The following is a 20,315-nucleotide window of genomic DNA, read 5'->3' as shown; positions in this document are numbered from 1 at the left end:
GTGAATTACTGCAACAGGACGAGAGAGAGAGAGCAAACTGCACTAGAACAAGGACAGATCACGAATGAATGAACAAGGAATATTTACTATGTTATATATTTTATTCATTAATTTACTTTGCTTTCCAATAGACAAATAAAATAAATGGCAAAGAACTAAAAAGATCCATGAATAATGTAGTAGAAAAGTTTTAAGTATCCAGAAGTCAGCATTGAGATAGAAAGTTTTGCTTGTAGAAAGCCTTGCAGAACAAACAAACAAACAAACAAGCCTTTGTGACATGTCTGAAGACTCTGTGTGAGGTGGGGATGTTAGCTGCTGGATTTTCTCATGGAGGCAGTTCCATAATGGAGCCTGTCCAATGAAAAGGCCCTGTTCCTGGTGACTGCCAGTCTGATCTTAACAAACGACAAGGTCTCCAAAGCAAATCCTGCTTCTCAAATCCAGAAATTCTGAGGTGATCCTTGCCAAGTGAGCTGCAGTGCTGCACAAAGGCATGGCGGGGGCTGTGAGAGAAGTTAGTGGCTGTTCCCCTCTACAGAGGTGGCTGCCAATGGCTTCTCAGCTTCCTTTACTGTTCCGGTCTTACTTAGGGTTGCTGTATTTCAAAAAATGAAAATTCAGACACAAAAGTTGTTGAGAGTGTTTTGTTTTTTTGCAAAGTTGTTGAGCTTCCAACATGGGTTGCTAAATACACTCAGCTTTCCCCAGACGTTTTTACTGATTTCTTCAAATTCCGCCCGGACGCTATTTCTGATGGGCAAATCCCAGCTATGACCGGGAAATTCTGGACATATGGCAGCCCATATCTTATCTTCCTCCCAGCCAGCTACTCTTTCATTGAAGAGGAAGTCCCTTTTTTTGAGGGTGGCGGGTGCAGAAGGAAGAAACTCCTAGCCACCTTGCATACAGAAGGTAATACAACACCCCTTCCTCACAAAAATGTGAAGAATTTGCTTCTGCCCACCTCCCGCCAACTAGATTAGACATCAGGTGAAGAGTTCATTCAAAAACCACTGGGAAGATACTTGGCTCTAGCACTATTGGAGATGGAACCAGGAACTTTCTGCATATTCTCCTCTTTTGAGCTTGGATCACTCCTCCCGCCCCCCCAAAATATGGTCTTTATGCATTTTCAAAACTGGAGAAGCCAGAGCAATTTTTATTTTTTTAAATAAAGAACTGGGTTAGGAATTTTGGGCTTATACCAAAATGTAACACTGCATTAGCTTGATTGCACATTCTTTTATCATTTGATAATCAGAATTTACTTCAAGCACATAGAGATGTGAGAATTACCCTGTTTACATGATCAGTTTTCCTGGGACAGCCACCATGGAAGTCACTTTGGACTCTTTGAAGTATCAGCCTCAAGGGACAGAGCTCAAGAAGTAAAATGAATGGAAAGAGGGTTCCTGACTCATTTCTTTTCTGAAGTGGGATAAATGCTGCCTCTGATTGATGGATTTCACAGTCACACAGAAGAACATTGTGATCTGTAAAAGACCGAAGGGAGTCGCAAAGGGGTGTGCCTGAAACTCTCAGGGATTCCTCAAATTTTGTAGACAGGATTGCAACTCAGATATGACAATCTGGGCATCTTGACTATATAAACAAGTCCAGTTTGAGCAACATGCTGTAACTAAAGCACTCTTTTGCTGCTTGCCCATGTCAACAATAACTATTGATTTTGGGATTGTTTACTGATGTCAGCTCTCAATCTTCAAAACCTAGACTGTGACTCTGTGTCTAACACCCTGACTGTGTCTAACAGCCCCATGGTATCATATGATCTACATGATGAAATTAAGTGAATCCCCCCCCCCCCGCCCGATGCCTTTGTCAAAATCCCAAAGCAGTTTATTTTTAGTTGCTAAAACCTTAAGGTGTAGCTGGTCATCGTGATCTTTCTGATATTTTGCAATCAATTCCTGATGCTTTTGTTTCTCAATTTCTAGTTCCATTCTGGCTTCCTCTTTGAGGCTGAGAATCTCCTCTTTGTGATGAGCTTGTTCCTTTGCTCTATCAGCTTTGATCTAGAAAGTGAAAAACCTGGGTGTCAGTAAGAATCTGTTCAACTCATGTCTTGTTTTACAATGAACATACAGGCAACCCAATTCAGAAAAGGGTGGTGGTAAAAAAAATTATGTTCATCAAGATGAACAGCCTGTATGTATCCATTTATATCTATAAATTTTCATTAGTATGAAATATACAAAGCATGCAAAACCATGATATACATAATGCTAATCACAGAGAAATATAAAAGCTGTCAGCAATATTGTATGCATACACACATTTTTAAGGCTTCAAACAGATATAGATATCTGTTGTTGCCACCTGAAGTGTCCGATGCACCACTGGTCTCTAAACTTCACACAGCCAGCTAATCTTATGCATGTTTACTTGGAAACAAGTACCTCCCTGCTTGATGATGCTCAGTTCCAATTAGTGTACATAGGACTGCAGCCTGAGCTCCATTCCAATTGCTTTCAATAGAACTTAAGTGCATGCCAACATATTGTTTTGAATGATTTGAATATGGGTTGTATTGCTAAGAGTGAATCATTATCACAATGATTTTGCCTAAAGAGTTCCCTAAATGGGTTCAGGGATTTGTTCCCCGATGACTCTCGCCTCCAAAATGCAACACCCCTCAGAGCTAGAAGGCAATGCAAAGAAACAGCTTGAAGCCAGTCTGAAGAACGAATTTGGGGAGAGGGAATGACGTGACATTTGTCTGTGGAAGGTGAAGTACGGGCTCTTTCTGGAAATCTTAAAAACTGCTAAACACGTCTCTTTGCTTCCATTTGCATAGGTGAAAATAATCTCCACTATTATTTCCCCCTCTCTCCCAACAGAACCTAAGCTCTGTAACGTAACCTCGGGAATTTCTCACTGCTCAAGGAAGTGAGAGCAAACCCAGAACTCTTGCTTGCTCTGAAATGCATTATTTCGATTATATCTCAAAGGCAAATTAGCAGAATGACTGGAGCCCACACAGAAGGATGATCTCGTTATTGCAGCTTTCTAATCAGAGATTCACACCTTGGCGCACTCTCAAGCTCTCATTATGAGAATTTCACGAACATTTACAAGAAATGTTAACATTTCTTGGCACAGACAAGCAGTGGGGAAGCTCTTGCCTTTCAACCCGGCAGCTGTACGGATTCAGCCCACAAGGCAGTTTGGTGAAAGCCATACCCACATTCCCCACACTTGATATAATGTCAAATGTGGGGCGAGTTGAAGACACGGGTGAAAAGGAACATGGCGGCAAAGGACTATCAGGAGTCTTTAAATGCATCTTCAATAGTTCTTTGGCAGGCAGGGCTTATACTTGGTGCCTTTTAATTGTGCTCTTGCCCTCCGTTATGCTCATTTTGCTGGGCTGATGCCCAACCTAGAAAGAACCCCAACCCCAGTCAGATTGAGTGCTGCTGGACATCTCTTTGGGGAAAGAGGGAAGCACAGGCTCAGCTCCCAGATCGGGCTTTTTAACCCTGTGAAAAATGTGTGGGCAGCACCCATTCTGTGTACACTTCTTCTTACAAATCAGGATAATTGTGTTTTTCCTATCAGGAAATCACCTCTGTGCTGGTAAAGAAGTGGACCTCATCACTGCTGAAGTGCAGCACAAGTGCTTATTATATGTTGCATGCGCAGGTCAGGGAAGTGGCTGAAGTACACTTAAAACATTGCCAACAGGGGGCTGACATGAAAGTTGAATGGCAGTATTGACACATCACTGGAAACTACTCTCAGGATGAAAATGTTTCCCATTTAGCAAACACCTGAAATCAGGGTAACTAATAACCATAATAATGAGGATTCTGAAAGATATTTCTCAATTATCTTGTTCAAGTTGCATAGCAACAATTGATTTCTTCTACTTGCAGAGCATTTTTATAACTCTGTGCATTAAATGCCAAAACACCACTTGAAGCAACTTAATTTTAAAAGAGATTTTTTCTCATTTAACAAAACATGTGGATTGATATTTTTTTAAAAAAAATAAAGGGAACACATTATGCCTATGTAATGGCACAATGACCCAAGAAAAATACAGCAACATCTCTTTGGTCTGATGAGAGCATTTTCAGAACACTTGACATTCAGCACATTTTAATACTGGTTAGCAAATCTAAGTGCTGTCTCTTATTTCTGTTAGTTCTTTATCCATTTTAAATGTCAAGCTGCACAACAAATTCTGATGGTGCAAACAGAGTGACCTCATGCTAAAATTATATCCTATATGTGAGAAATTAAGTTGTTTAGGACAGCTTGATATATTTATTAATAAAAGCCTAAAATTATGATGAATGTGTATAATCTGTGCCTACTGGGATAAAAGATGTGAACATTAAGAGCCTGGCATTGAAAGCTTGGGGTTTAATGACCAATCATGAGTAAAGAACATAAGTAGACTTTTGAGGAAGTTGTTTGAAACAAAAGATTACAGATCCCTCAGTCCAGACACCTGAATAGAAGGCAGAGAACAGCTGTCTAGTATGGGACTTATTCACATAATCAAGTCTGTAGATGAGCCATTATATATTTGTTACAATCATAAAAACTAGGCACCACAGAAAGAACCTGCAAAAAAAACAAAAACCAATGGCATTCAGTGGCGCAAGTTCACACATTCAACTGCAAGTAACCAGGTGATGCATGTGTGAACTGCTCAAATAGGGTTTTAAAAAGCAGCATATCAAGTGTCTGTCTGAGGTTTATTGCATGAACAAGCAGTGTGGTTTGCAAGAAGTGGAGGAGACCAACAGCAGATTCTTCGCCGTGACAAAGAGTTCCAAAGGAGTCTCACCACTTTGGTACTTCAGTAATTAAGCAATATATAAATACCTTAAACAAACAAACAAAATGTCAGGACTTTCCATAGCCAGTCAACAGGTGACACAGTTCTGCTTGTATTAGATTAGTAACTGGAGGGAAGTTGGGCACTAATATTTTCAGGAGGTGCCACGCTAGTGTATAGAGCTGCGTTTGCCAGCCTGTTGCCCTGCAGATTTTTTTGACTACAACCTCCACCCCACCTGAGGGCACCAGACTGGCAAAGGCTGATACAGAGGGTCTGAGACACGTTTTGTCTCAGCTGAGGGATCCTAGCTCACCTTCCCAGACAAATGTTGCCTTTTGCGTCAAATACGGTGATGAACACACAAAATGGCAGCAGAATAACGGCTGAATATTTTAAGTCATGCGTTTTATAGCATTGGGTCTTTAAGCAGAAACCCGAAGCCCTGCCTCTCCTGCTTTTACATGCACTGTGTTTTTAAAAATGCCATATGCTGCCCTGCGTTTCTGTGGAGTTGTATGTTGGAATAAACATTTTAAATAAATAAATCAGTATTTTTTGTAGAGTTACCTTAATTTTGGATAATTTTTTTTTGAAAGCGTAGCTGAACAGAAGCTGTTAGGAAATGGGTGTCGGGCAACTGACTGAAGTTGCAGAAACAAATAAACGTGACACTGGAAATCCAGTATTACCTTTTCCTGCCAGTTCTTTTCCTTCAGCTCCTTCTGCCTCAATGTTTCCTGCAGTTGCTCCATTCTGCTCCGATGGGAAATCAGCAGAGACTCCCTAAACATGACAAATATCCATGAACACCAGAGTTTCTATTGAAGGGGGGGGACCAACTCTGGCTTATGAGATTTACCTTCCCTCTCACCATTCAACTACAACACATGCTCTCTCTTTCTAATTAATTTTGTTTGCTATTACTGCAACGGGCTCAGAAATCTAGTCAGAGCCCATGTATGCTTCACACTATAATTAAAAATATTGATGTAGTTGACTCCAACTCTCTCATGTACTGCACTGTATTTGTAATATTACTGATGTGCGATCTTGTGAATACATTGATGTAAAATACTTCGCTGCACCTGAAATAATTTTCAATTCATATGACTGGATAAATATTGACATGTATGGCATCAGATGTAGGCAAGGTGGGCATGGCTTCACAAAAATAGCCTCGTGGGCCACATGCCAAGGCTTCAGCCCTGATTTCAAGGCTCTCATCATTCTTCATTCCCAGTCCTTTTTGGGCACAGAGGTCAAAGCAAGTACTAACATGCCCAGCCCCAATTAGTTGGGAGCTGCTGGTGGTATGGGTACAATTTATATTCCACTCGGCTATCTCCCAGAAAAGCAGCTTCTACTATGGGAAGAAGGAAATTATTCGGATAGCCAGCTGATCCCCAGACTTAAAAGTGAGATCACTCTGTGACCTGCAGAGTATTCAGGGTGTGTTGCCCTGGAAAAGATTTTCCTTGATTTAAAGGAAGTTGGCAAGGGCTGGGAACACTTGTTCTAATTAAAATCTCATTGCTTGAAACGATGCCCGATAGATGCTCTGCAGGGTTCCTCTGAGTACACAGAGCTCTGTGCAAGAAGGTCTGTGAATTTTTTGCAGTGTTAAGAGAAAGCACCAGCTCCTGCTTACATGAAGAATTGTTAATGTATCAGAACCCTTGGTTGGTGCCACAGGGCAGAGGTGGGTATGTTGTGATTGCTGATAGATCTGGATTGCAATCTACTCCTATCTGTTTCTGTTAAATGCCTCTTTGTCAGAAGAAGGACTTTCAATATATATAGATGGAAAAATGAACGTTGCAGGGGGAAAGAACACTCCTAGCATTTCTGTCCCAGCCAGTGAAACTTTATTCAATTAACTATACAAATAAACGTTTGCTAGCTTATGAAGGTGTGCTGTGGAGAAGTTTAGCAAGTGCAGCTTCTGATCTTGCACTTGCTGGACTCCTAATTTCTGTTACTACTGCACTGTTCTGAAAGAAGCAAGAGCCCATTCATTCAAAGTTTCACCTACAACTTTAATTTTTATGCGGTGACATTATTAGTCACCCGGTGGTGGGATTTATACATACATGAAACTTCCACTTGCTCAACTTCCACTGAACAGTGTGAATTAAGTGGTGCTACATGTTCCAACAAACAACAGAATGCAGACACCACTTGGAAAGGCTGCAAAATGACATCTGCTCAGTGACTGATGGGCCACGGAATCCAAACTTTGTTGGGCCTCTTGACAGACCATGTATTTGGAAGAGAAAGACTAAGGGTCAAACTAGGTGATAGACACTGTGGTGGTTTTAAAGCAGCACGATTGGATTGGGGCCCTGAAACTGAGAGAAGGGGTTAATCCTTTTCTCTGCACCATTCTTGTATCCCCTACCCAAGGTATTTGCCCCACAGGAGAAAAAATATATGCATATCCCACACAAGTAGCTGAATATTATCCCTAGGAGGCAAGTGGGCTGCCCAGTATAGATTGGGAACGTGACACAGAAGAAGGGTTATGCCCCACTTCCCCAGCACTGCAGTTCCAGGCTGAAATCCTCCCCTCCTCACTGATGCTTTTAAACTAAGAAACAATGGGAGATCAGCTCACACATCTCCAGACTTCTTGTCTCGGCCAAATTTTAACCCCATCCCATGTCTAATGTAATCCACATTTTGATTCCACTTAGGGGCCCTTTACAGAGCAGAAACATGGTATTACTGGGGCTACTGTATTGAATAAATTGGTAATGTTATTTCACTGGAACACAGTTTGAAAATTTTACAAATCATATTCTTTGCATTTAGAAGGTCCCAGTTTCAATCCCCAGCATATCCAGGCACAACTGGGAGAGACTCACTGTCTGAAACCCTAGAGAGCCACTGCCAGTCAGTGTCAGCAGTACTGAGCTAGACAGAAGAGTGGTGTGACTCAGTATAAGGCAGCTATGGAGGAGCTTGGATACCTTTAAGAGCCTATCCAAAACCCATTGTCAGTAGATGTTGAATCAGTCTGCAGAATTCACATTTTAGGTAATGTAGTTAAATTAACCACCACCACCACTATGCACTAATTTCACTGTTAACGGTTTCAAACTATGTTGAAAATAGTTTGCAAAATCCACACAGATGCTCTATGGGTATTTTTTTCATGGAGGAAATAAACCAATCTCAGCTTCAGTGGAAGAGTCTGCCTTAGAAGATGGTGGACTCTCCTTAGCTAGAGATTTTAAGCCAGGGGTGGCAAGCCATTTTGGCTCCAAAGACCACATTGTTTATGAGGCTCTGACTTGTGGTCAAATTTGACAAGTGTGTGGCTTCACCCACTTGTCTAAATTCCATTTGCTCAGCTCTCAGAAGTGGGAAGTGGTTTGTAAAAGACTTTGTGAGTCTCCACCCTTCTCTTTTAAGCCCCCAACCACACTTTGATCTTTAATCTCCACTCATCAGCTGATGGGAGGTGATTAAATCCTCTTGCCAAGGCTGCACAATCCTGTTCTATGCTGGGAAAGGGGCAGTGCAGCCAATGCACGCTTAAATCCTGTCCTTCTACCTATCAGCTAACATTGCCAATGATGTCAGCTGATGGGCAGGTGGCTATTGCTTGGGGGAAATGACATGGCAAACCAAACTGGACCCACTGGAGAGCCAGATTCTCCACCCCTGTTTTAAGCAGAGGCTGGATGGCCAACGACCATGGATGTCATAGCAGCAGAATTCCTGCATCAGCAGGAGGTTGGAATAGTTGACCTTTGAGATTCCTTTCAACTCTGTGGTTCAAATTCTACATGCATGTCCCCACTGTATCCACACACATCCCACAGTATTGTAGATTGGGAGCAATAACTTGAAAACATGCAGCTCGGGGTGGGGAAAGGTTATCCCACAAGAGTTCTGCGGAAATGAGAGGTTCACTAGACAATTATAATTATTTGCTTGCACTCTTATGAAAACGAAAACACCTGCTGTATAAATGATACTGCACCACTGAGGATAATAGATTCAGTATGATTCAGGATTAGACAAATTAATGGAGGAGATGGCTATCCCTAGCTACTAGCCCAGGGGTTGTATCCAATGCTAGCCCTACTCAGAGAAGACCCATTGAAATTAATGAAACTAAAGTCATGCTCATTCATGTCAAAGGGTCTACTCTGAGTAGGACGTACATTGACTACAGCTCTTGGTGGTTAAGTTCTTCATCACTTGCTGGGAATCTCAAGTGGAGGGAGTGCTCTTGCCCTCATGTCTCACTTCTAATCTTCCCATAGGCATCTCACTGGCCAGTGTGAGAAAAGGATGCTAAACTAGGTGGGTTCTTTGGTTTGATCTAGCAGGGCTCTCCTTATGTTCTTATGTCATTTCATTGCAGGCATTATTTGAAGATACCATTATTTGAAGAAGCACCAGAAAGATCGCTCATAGGATAGTGTGCTTAGAGAAACAGGCAGGGAACAATTTTACAAGCTTTTTAAAAAACATATACATAAAAAGAGATGAACATAATTGTTATACATGAATGTCATCACTGAAACAGATGAGAACTGATCTGATGTGATGGCTGTGTCTGATGTGAACTACTGCATCATTCAAACATCAAGTTAGCCTTGAACTCATTAGGTTGCTTGAGATAAGCTATTAGGTCCCTATTAGCAACATGTGGATAATATTACTGAATCATCTCCCAGGGATGTCAGCAGTGATCATGGAGGGTGGTTGTGGAGGGCAGGAAATAACCACTGCTGCTGAGCAGCTAGCAAATGAGGTGGTTGGGGCCCCACATCCTCACTTTCAGATGTTGGTGGAAGGTAGGGGGCAGTGCAGGCCTTCCAAGGAACATCCACTTATAGAACAATAGACTAATAGAATTGTAGAGTTGGAAGAGACCACGAGGATCATCTTGTCCAACCTCCTGTGATGCAGGAAACTTTCGGCCAACGTGGGGCTCGAACCCATGTCCCTGAGATTAAGAGTCTCATGCGCTACCAATTGAGCTATCTCTCAGGACAATTGTAAAGATGTGAATTCTCCCTCCACACAGATGGCTGCTAAGTGGTGGTAGTAGTATGTGAAGCATCTGAGACATTTTAAGTACTATATCTACTGCACCCAATCCAGAGGAAATCAGTCATGATTTACTCCTGGAAACAAATTTATTTATTTATATTAAATGTGTTTGTCACCCTTCATTGGTAGATCTCAGGGCAGTTCATATCATGCAAATGGGGTTTGTTAGCTGTCGCAAAGTTCTCTTGATGACTTAAATGGGATTTAAACGTGATTAATTTCTTTTAGATTGGGGTCAGTATTTCTGTTCTAATCCTATACAGTTAAGGCTGAAATCCTAAACACACTCACTAGAGATTAAGCCTTACTGCGTTCAATGGGAATAGGCTTGTCCTAAAAATATTCCCCCCCCTTTATTATTAAAAATATTATTAGTTCAGTGCACAGTTAATATGCTGTGCTCTGTAATGATTTATTATGGGTGTGGAGGACTGTGAAGAGTCAACTTTTAGGGGACTTTCAGTTCGACGATATTCTCAGAAAGAAAATCTAGGCAGAACATCCTGTCCTGTAACGCTATGCATGGCAAGTCATTTCTGATTACCTTTCTTGCCTAAGCATTACCACTTCTTCCTCTTGCTGCTTGAGAAGGCTCTTAATTGTTTCCAGTTCACTCTCCAAATGGTTGGTGTGTTTTTTTAGCTCTTCTTCTTTCCTCTCTTTCTCAATCACTTCTTCCTGTAAACGTCCAGATGCTTGTTGGCAGGCAAGCAAAGATTTTTCTCGCTCTTTCAGGGTATTAGCAAACCTAAACGCAAAAAAAAAAGACCGCATGTCATAACCGAAGCAGTCGGTAAGCATATATAAAATGTATTCTGACATGGCTCTTACAGTAAATGCGAACACTATGCAAATAACTCTTCTGCATTATACCAGTGTAGTTAAGTCAGTGTGAGCAGACTGTGTACTGATAAAATATATGAAAAAAGCACAAGAAAGAGAGCATGACACATTATTATTATTGTCATCATTTGTTATTAATAATTCTGTGCCTTAAAAAAGTAAACGTTTTACTGAAATTGAGGAGGGGAAAGGGAGTTTAGCATAAAAGGGTTGGGGAAGAAGAGGAGATATGAGAATAAAAAACAGAAAATCAGCACAAAGCAAAAGAGGAGAAAAATTAAGATAAATGAAAAATGTCGGTAAAACCATCATGTGAATAGAATAATTTGATTTTCCACATTTCAGAGCAGCAGCTGCATACAGTTGTAATAAATTCTGACTCATACTGAGATGTGGATGCTCCAATTTCAGATGTCAGTTTCTGGAGTTCACTTTGATAGTCTTCAACTTCTTTTGACTTCTTTCTAGAAAATAAAATTTAGTATTATAAATCTACTTGCCTTTAAAAAAATCAACAGAATCCTTCTCATACAGTAGCCTTTATTTGTTAATGCTCTCAATAGGATGTTTTATTTTACCTTTTGGCAAAATACAAACAGGAGGGTGTTATTGCGCTTTTGCCCTGCTTGTTGGGAAAAAATAGCTGGACCAAGTACCAGTAGGTTTTCTGTCTCAGTCAGGCGAGCTCTTCTTGTGTTCTGAAAACAAACCGCAACTGCATTTGGTTTCAGTAGATACTTACGCTGGCTATTTAGCTTTAGATGGGGGATTATTAAAACTGTTTTTTTTTAAAAAAAAAAATCTGCAACAAGAATGACTTTGAAGGCCATTGTCAACACATGTATACACCCCTTCCATTTATGCAGTGACTAGATTTCCTTGCTGATGCTCCAAATTATCGGCACCCTGAATGAAATTACAGGCAATTCTCCTCCATATCCAAAAATTCAGGAAAAGTATTAGGACAGAGTCAGGAGAGGTACTTATCATAGGAGTTGATGGTTTTTGCATGGTTGTGGCCTGTGTCAGATACCCTTTTGGCTAAAGGGTAGATGAGCATACAAAGGAAGTGTACTATGTCACTTAGTAGGAGCTGAAAAAAGGATGAGGAAATGAGAATCTGAAATAAAGGGCAAGTAGAAAGTGGGTAAAGATGGGCAGGGTATAAATAATTAAGTATTATTATTATTATTATTATTATTATTATTATTATTATTATTTCAAATTCTTGATGACGAATTCTTTATGATGCAGTAGTACAATGCCACATTATCCATTCCCTATAATTCCAGCAGTTTTTTCCAGGTTTTAAAAGACATGTCCCTTCGGATTGTTTTGCTCGCAAGTGTTGTCTTTCCTTAAAATATATGGGTAGGCTAGGGAGTGGGGTAAAGGATCTGCATAGAGCTCTTCTTTGCCTGGACTGATTTAAATCAGGATGGCTCAGAATAACTACCGGTAATACTTGACTTTTGTGACTTGATGTCACAAAAAACTATACCAGACCTGGCATCATTTCTGACAGGTAAGGCAGAATGAGGACTCAAGGATTAATCCAATCATCCAGAAAGAGAGAGCAGTCACATTGTGACATCAGAAAACTCTGCATTTGTATATAGACGTGGGGCTTGTACTTTGACTAATTTATCGTTTAGATTTTGAACTTAACAAACGTCTCATTAACTAAAAATCCAGGCGTATTGCAGGAGCATTACATCACTTTCAAGCATAAGCCTAGTAGGAAATGCATAGCTTGGACAAGGCAAATAGCTGCTGTGTATTGCTGGGGTTACTATAACCAATATTTGGAAACAGCTCAACTCATGCATAAGGAACTACTGTACATGCCACTGACCAAGGCTGACCAAACTGAAACATGTCTGGCATTCCAGGTACTCATAGAACTCCACGGAAGAATATTTAGAACCTCTCATGTGTTGTGCTGAGTTTTTCTTTCATACTCATAACCCAGTCACATGGGCAGGGTATAAATATAAATATCAACAACAACAACAACAACAACAACATGCTGTGGATACATTATTGGGAAGTTTTGAATGCTTGATGTTTTAGTATGTTCTGGTATATGCTGTGAGCCACCCAGATGGGTGGGATATAATAATAATAATAATAATAATAATAATAATAATAATAATAATAATTAGATTTAGTCATTTGAAGTCGCTCCATTAGACAGGTTTTGTTTAAAATTTCTATTTCCACATTGTTTGTTTTTGTACTTTTCCTTTTCCTTTCCACATCCATGTCTAAGTTCAACTTTTTTTCTTATCTACTGTTTGTGATAAATAGTGCAAATACATTCACTGGTCGTTTCCTCATCCTGCTTTGTCAAAATATAGGTTGAAAGTAAGGCACAACAGTACCAGACGTGTGGCTTCTACAGATTAAGGTAGGGCCTTTGGAGTATAAAGACATAATCTGCCAACCCCAAACACTTGCTATGACTTCAAATCTTTCCAGTCTCCCACTGTTTTCCCACAGTACTGTCAGAACTCAGGATCTGGAGGCAAACTGGAAGCTCAGCCAAGAAGCAAATGGGGATGGGTAGTCTAAGCATGGTCAAGGCCAACCCTGCTACTTGGCAACAGGGTAAAAATGACCTGCTTCAGGCAGCAACATGAAGTGGGTTGGGACAGATAAAGGCAGGAATTGAAATCTGAATGGTATAGCAATACTTTTCAAAAACTTGGCTCAGCAGAGAGCAACTCAGACAAGAATCAGGTGGAACCTTACTGGCACATTTGTGACACCTAACCCTTGTTTGAGATGGTATGTGCAACAGCACTCTCTGACTATCTGCAGTTGTCTTTGTTGGGAGATTCCATTCCAACTTTTGTTGCAGACATGGGATTGTTGCGTGTTACGTGTGTTGCTTTTGTTTTTAGTCTCTCTCTGAGAAGACGGCAAGGAGACACATGTTTCTTTGTCCTGATTTATGTATAATAAATCCATAGTTTTAGTATGTATCTACAGCCTCAAGCCTCTTCTGTGGTGCAGTTTGTTCTGCTAAGTAAAGTGTGCTCAAGTCAGCAGGCTTGAGTCGCTGATTTATGTCGGAGCCAGAGATCGATGTATCTCCCAGCGGCAAGGCTGAGAGGGAGACGATCCAGCTGGGGCTGGGCCAGCTGGCCTATTGACCCCAGATGCCGACAGTCTGTTGCTTTCTTCTCAATTTTGAATAGTTAACAGTGTGAGAAAAAAGGGTTAAGCAGTCACTCTCGCCTAAAGGTAAAGGGACCCCTGACCATTAGGTCCAGTTGCAGACGACTCTGGGGTGCAGCGCTCATCTCACTTTACTGGTCAAGGGAGCCAGCGTACAGCTTCTGGGTCATGTGGCCAGCATGACTAAGCCGCTTCTGGCAAACCAGAGCAAGCCCTAGGCTCTGTGGTTTAGGCCACAGCGCCACCCGCGTCCCCTCACTCTCGCCTACTGGACTCTAATGAAGGTATCAGCTTATTGTAGTTGCAATTTATTGCTGTATGTAAGATACTGGTTGTCAAATTAATTACTTTGGTGCTGATGTAGTATACATAATTATATATATTCTGTTACTTTGTGTTTCTTTTTTAAAAAAAATGAGACAGAATTTGAATGCCTTTTCATTCATTCCTTTTAGTCTACTTTCAGAAGTAAAAAATAATTAGCCAACTGTCCATGATTCAAATACCTAATTATTGTCAAATAACTGCTACATGAAAGTAAACACATTGCTGAAGAATGTCAGAAGACCTTTAAGTCTAAAGAATTTCTTTTTGAAATTTGTCAAGTCAATGATTTACAGAACAGGCTGTCACAATGATTTATGTAATTGCTCAATCAAGCATTCAGTTCAAAGAAAGTTCTACAGCCATTACATGTGGCATGGAAAAATGATGTCTTGACTTAATATCATTATTGTGTTAATGTTGCCAGTAGGCATCGCTTTGAAATGTATAGATATTCTTTGGTAACATGATTCAAATATTCAATATTATAGCTGTAAATCCATGACATAGACACCACAGATGTTAATTTAGTCCGAATGCCGCTAATTATATACTAAAAGCAGCTAATTCTGAGTACCAAAACTAAAACTAGGAAGTATGATGCATGATAAACTTCGGAATAAGGTCAAAACAGTGAACTCAGTGCTGCTGCTGCTGCTGCTACAACACACACACACCACACACACAACACAACAAGAGAGAGAGAGAGAGAGAGAGAGACACTGACTTGTTTTTGTAGAATAAATATTTCAGGAACCTTGCTGCTGTTAGCCATGGGCTAGTTGCCATTCTTCCAAGCAACCTGGTTGCTTCAGATGTCACTGAAGTTGCCATTTGTGATATATATGTACAGGTGGGCAGTTGGGAATATAGATTGTGTGTGTGTGTGGACACCTCTTCAAAATATTTTTGTGTGTGTTTGTGTTGAATAGCACTTTTTCTGTATGAACCTGCAAAGCTGCATTACTGATCAGTGCATGAAATCAGTGAGGAAAGTAGGAAAAGGGGCACAAAGTATGTAGGATCCTAGAATCATAGAATTCAAGTTGGAAGGGACCCCAAGGGTCATCTAGTTCTGTAATGTATTCTACTCAATATTGATCTAGAGCAGAACCTCAGCGTATAGTTAGCAGAGTAAAAACTTAAATACATTGCAGGATTCCCCCAAAATAGACCACAGGCAATTAATACAGTGGTACCCCGCTAGACGAATGCTTCGCTAGATGAAAAACTCGCTAGACGAAAGCATTCGTCTAGCAGGAGGCTGCCCCGCTAGACGAAAAAGTCTATGGGGCTGCCTCGCAAGACGAAAAAATTTCGTCTTTTTTTTTCGTTTTGCGGAGCGCGGCTCCCATTGCCGCTCCGCAAGACGAAAACCCCGCTAGACGAAAATTTTCGCGGGACGAATTATTTTCGTCTAGCGGGGCACCACTGTATTTCATCCAGCAGAGCTTTACTGCTACTGAAGGCAAATGAGCATAATGGTCACAAATCCAATACATTCAGGATTGGCACTGTTCATAAGAAATCGAGTTGCAGCAGACTTAAACTTACAATAACTTATAATAATACTAAACCTTAACATTAAGCATACTATATAAAAAACACCACACCAGTTGCAAAGAGAGATAGAAAAGGAAAACCCAGGTCCTTTTGGCCTTACTATTATTGTCAGCATCACCTTGACAGAAAGAGATACCAGAACCAGTTTAAGCCAGCTGTACTCAGCTTCTCTGAAGGAATAACCCAAACATCACAGACCTTCTGCTTGTTTCTTTTACACAGAGAAGCTTCCAGAACCCTCTTGAATTAATTAAAATAGGGAAGATCAGATCACATCAGATCAATACTTTCTGCACTAAGCACTCAACCCCTTGCAATGCAGGAATCTCAGCTAAAGCATCCCATGACAGATGGCCATCCAAGCTCTGCTTAGAAACCTTCAAGGAGAATCCACAACCTCCCGAGGGAGACTGTGCTACTGTTGAACAGCTCTCAACCGTCCACATTAGGTAAATGAAAGCCCTTACTCGCTATTCACGCACCTTACCAGAGATGTAAAGGGCCTCTGCTAGGCACATCAACTGGAAGTATATGAAAAGCAAATAAAGAAACGAAACATGTATGCGGTAAGGTTTAATCAATATACCAAGGGTTCTAGTGTGAAAGATTTAGGAGGCCTGCCCCGCCCCATCCCCACAGCCTCAGAAGTTGCATGCCTGCTGATCTATCCATCTCCAGGCACCTGAGTCCCTGCCGACATAGAAACTCCAAGGATTTATCTTCTCACCAGACGTTTCCTGCATCTCCTGTTTGCGCTAGTGATCCAGGTTCAGTGGGATTCATTTGAGCAGACAGGAGAAATTTGCTTGGCTCTTCTGCTGACAAGACCATCAGACCCCCCAATTCCCATACCCTCCAATTGTTCCTGTAGCCTCAGGGGCATTTTGTAAACCCCCCCCCCCCGCCCAGGGCATGTGTCAAGATATCTACCCCCTGCTGGCACCAACCCACTTCCTTCCTTGCTTTGTTTATTCCTAGCCTGGTTGTTCTTGTTACAGAGCTGCTATCAGTGTGATCCACGATGTCTTTACATGGATGGCTTGCTTAAATGACTATTTATTGAATAACTACACAACACTTCAAAGGAAAAGTGTTTCTGCAGCGCCGCTGATGAAGTAACAAAGGGAACTGGGCATTCTCACCCCATGATTGAGCTGCAATTTCAAATTACAGACAATCGCTGCCAGTTTTTGCTCTCTTCTATGTAAGTTCTATAAAATGAAACTTTCTGTTCTATCTTGCAGATGGAAATCAAAAGACATGAATGGAAGATGAGCTTTGGAAAATGAAGTAGGAGGAAAAGGGATATTTCTTATTGTACTCAGCAAGTATGCCGCCCAAATGGAGCCAGGCCCCTGGGTGATCATTCTTGCTGGAAATGTCTGCTGAGGAGTGATAATAACTGACGCCTACTAGATGGAGAAAGTCCTTCCAACATGTTCCAGATTCTGTGCACACAGAGCATGGACACATTGCTTAGTTATCTCTTTGTTAACCATCACTTGGTCTGACAACTGCTGTTTCTTCCACATTTGCCAGGGCTGGTTGGACATGCACTTCTTTATTCAGATCAGAAAATTAACTGCTTTAAATGTTTACTGTGGTTTTTTGTTTGAACTGTGAAAGGCCTTTTCTTATTGAGAAAAAAAATGATATTGCTGTTTAAAATGTGGGTTTAACATTGGACTGTTTTGTTTTGTTTTTTAAAGAAATCTATGAGCCTACTCATTCATTCCTTGGTTCCTGAGAATCTGCCTAGGGTTAGACAGGGGTGGGGAGGGGATCTTGAACTTACACCACCAGCAGCCAAGTACCAGCCGCTAGGTGGGTCCTAAAGCCCAGCTCAACAGTCTCACTCCTGCTGTGGGAGATGGTTCAATGGTGTCAGCAGCCCACACTGAGCACTGCTGGTCAGTCACTGTAGCTGCCTGGTGGCTAGTTCTGACTGAACCATCTTTGCTTCTACAAATGTCACACAATCACCACCACAAGACTGCGGGGCTGCCTCCCCTTTGGTACCACTCAGAAGTTGATTTTCACACTTTGCCTCACATCACCAGCTGCCACTAGCTCACACTGCATGCTTCGTCCTCAACTCTTCTCAGAGCAGGAGAAAGCTGGTGACTGCATCATGCATGGCTGCATTTACTGGAGCACAATACTTCCCCTCTCACCTGGAGGAAACTAGAGGGAAGTAGGGAGCAAGGGAGAAAGCATGCTCAAGGCCTGCTCCTGGTCTCTGGCTGAAAAGAGTCAAGTAGCAATTGCAAGAGGCTAAATGTGTCATATGATGCCAGATTCAACGCCACCAATATTTGATGCAGGAGCAGAGAAGACGATGAGAGAACCACAGAAGAAGGCAGGCACACAAAACGGATGCACTGCTAGTCTCCTGGTTAAGGTCAGCCAGAATGTTATTTCAGTGCTCAGTTCTGAAATATAAATTAGGCACATATTTAGGAATATATGCATCTATCCTTAATTTTCTTGTCTTTTCTTACGGTAATTATAGGTGAAACGAAAGGGAAGATTGGGACTTCAGATGGGGGGGGAACCTTCAGATTGGGGGGAAAGTTGGCAGGCATGTATTACAAATGAGTGATGTGCTGCCTGACACTTTAAATGGAGGCAGTGTATGTTCTCAATGTAAACCTAGTATGTGATCATTTACTGTAGCAACCACCAAACACTGAATTTGTGGTGCTGGTTTTTCAGTAAGTCAGGAATGAAAACAGGCAAGCAGCATAACAATTCAAACCCCGCTAAAGCTGGAAACTTGGAGAAATTTCTCATCATTATAACATTACTTCACCTATTAATAACTCTAGTTAATCTTTATATTTATACTTAAACTGAAGTAGAATATATTACTTCGCTAAATTAGACCCAGACTCATTATGGAAACTCATTATGGTATATTTATGTATGCAATCACTGTGTTTTTCATTTCAATTACTGTTAAAATATTTGGAACGCTTAGCAACAGGGTATTTGTAGATTTGATTTTCCACCCCACCCCACCCCCAAAAATGTGAATGCAAGAACGTACATGTCATAAAGAAACCGTACATATATTTCAAGAAAGGAAAGCCTATTGAAAAGAATTGCTGTCTTTGAAATAACAATGCATGTACACTACCTCTGAATGTAAAATGTACCACAAATATAAAGAAGGAATTTCACTCCTGCATGTTATGGTTAAAAGTCCACTTTTGATATAGCAAGAAAAAAAGTATTAAGGGCAAATATTACTAATCATGACTGTATCTAATGAATGCCGGGAACTGTATGATAATGGGAGAGCACAGGCTATGCTTTCCAAGCAAAAGGTCCAAATTTCAACCCCAGACATTTCCTGGATGGGCTGGAAAAATCTCCTTTCTGAAACCTTTAAAAGCTACTACTAGTCAGTGTCAATAGCGTTGATGCAGATGAAGCAAAGACTAATGGTCTGACTTGGTACAGGTCCTTCTTGTGATGATTCTCTGGCCTTCACAAGCAGGGGTTGCAGGGAGCTGAAAAGCTCCCCTGGGAGGGTGATAGTCCACAAACAACCTCTTTGCTTGGATTTATTAGAGCCAATGGAGGTTGTAGACAAGATACTAGGCTAGGTGGACCATTTGGTCTGTTCCAGTAAGATCATTCTTGTGATGGTGCCAATGGATTTTCTACTTGTTGAGGTATCATTTAACCAGAACTGGCCATTATGGGTAATGAACTTTTCACCATTCTTGCCAATAATGCTTCTTCCACTAAAGTCTGTTCCACATGCTCAGTGGCAGGCCTCCCTCCTGTAGGGCAAGAGTTTGGGCTTCTTCCTACAGACTGTATTGCGGTCTGAACAAGCCAAGCAGCCACTCGCTTGCAGTGCATTCTCCACCCATATTTTGCAGCAGGCTTTTCTGCATCTCTTATACTGTGTAACCATCTGCCTTGACTTTGCGTGCGTGCAGGTGTTTTTCACTTAGCTCGGCCTCGCTTGTTCCTTTTATGAGCTCTACACTCTGACTTGGCAGGATTTCCTGTTTTCTTTGTGGCTCTTGCATTCACTTTGTACAAATGGGTCCCCCACCTCCACCTTGCTGCTGGATATTGTACATTGGAGGAGGGAGAGGGTTGTGTGCCACTGTTCCTTATCACTGCAGTCCCAGATGCCATGTACTCAAAATCTGAAACGAAAAGGGGCTTTTGTCCACATTGGTCACTTCCCACAAATCATGTCAGCCTGCCCCACACGTGACATAATATGTGCCTTCAGGTGTAGGGCAGGTAGACACGTAGCTACCACTGCAGAGTCAGGAGCCTTAAAGTGGCCAACCAATGGCTATTGATCATGATGACTACTATGGAGTTCCATGTCTGGAGGCAGTGGACCTTTGGTTTGATCCAGCAAGGCTGCTACGTTCAATTTCCTTGCAGTGTAAAAGATTCCCAGTATCTTCTGAATTGTTTTTCTAACTTCTCTACTCATTCAAAAAGACACTATGCATATAACCTCATTAACTCTCTTGATCCC

General features: G+C 41.3%; 1 protein-coding gene across 13 annotated transcripts in view; it reads right to left on the bottom strand.

Annotated features, from left to right (window-relative positions):
- The window catches only part of LEKR1 (leucine, glutamate and lysine rich 1), a 71,848-nt gene that overhangs the window by 7,947 nt on the left and 43,586 nt on the right, over nucleotides 1-20,315 (bottom strand). For all 13 annotated transcript variants that reach the window (XM_033150497.1, XM_033150504.1, XM_033150498.1 and 10 more), the window contains 4 exons: nucleotides 11,116-11,193; nucleotides 10,431-10,634; nucleotides 5,506-5,599; nucleotides 1,881-2,036 (listed from right to left, as the gene is read on the bottom strand). In XM_033150497.1, coding sequence (XP_033006388.1) covers nucleotides 1,881-2,036; nucleotides 5,506-5,599; nucleotides 10,431-10,634; nucleotides 11,116-11,193 — 532 coding nt within the window. The remainder of the gene's footprint in view (nucleotides 1-1,880; nucleotides 2,037-5,505; nucleotides 5,600-10,430; nucleotides 10,635-11,115; nucleotides 11,194-20,315) is intronic.

The sequence above is a fragment of the Lacerta agilis genome, chromosome 5 (assembly GCF_009819535.1).
Source record: "Lacerta agilis isolate rLacAgi1 chromosome 5, rLacAgi1.pri, whole genome shotgun sequence".
Lineage (NCBI taxonomy): Eukaryota > Metazoa > Chordata > Lepidosauria > Squamata > Lacertidae > Lacerta > Lacerta agilis.
This window is presented reverse-complemented; position numbering and strand designations above follow the sequence as displayed.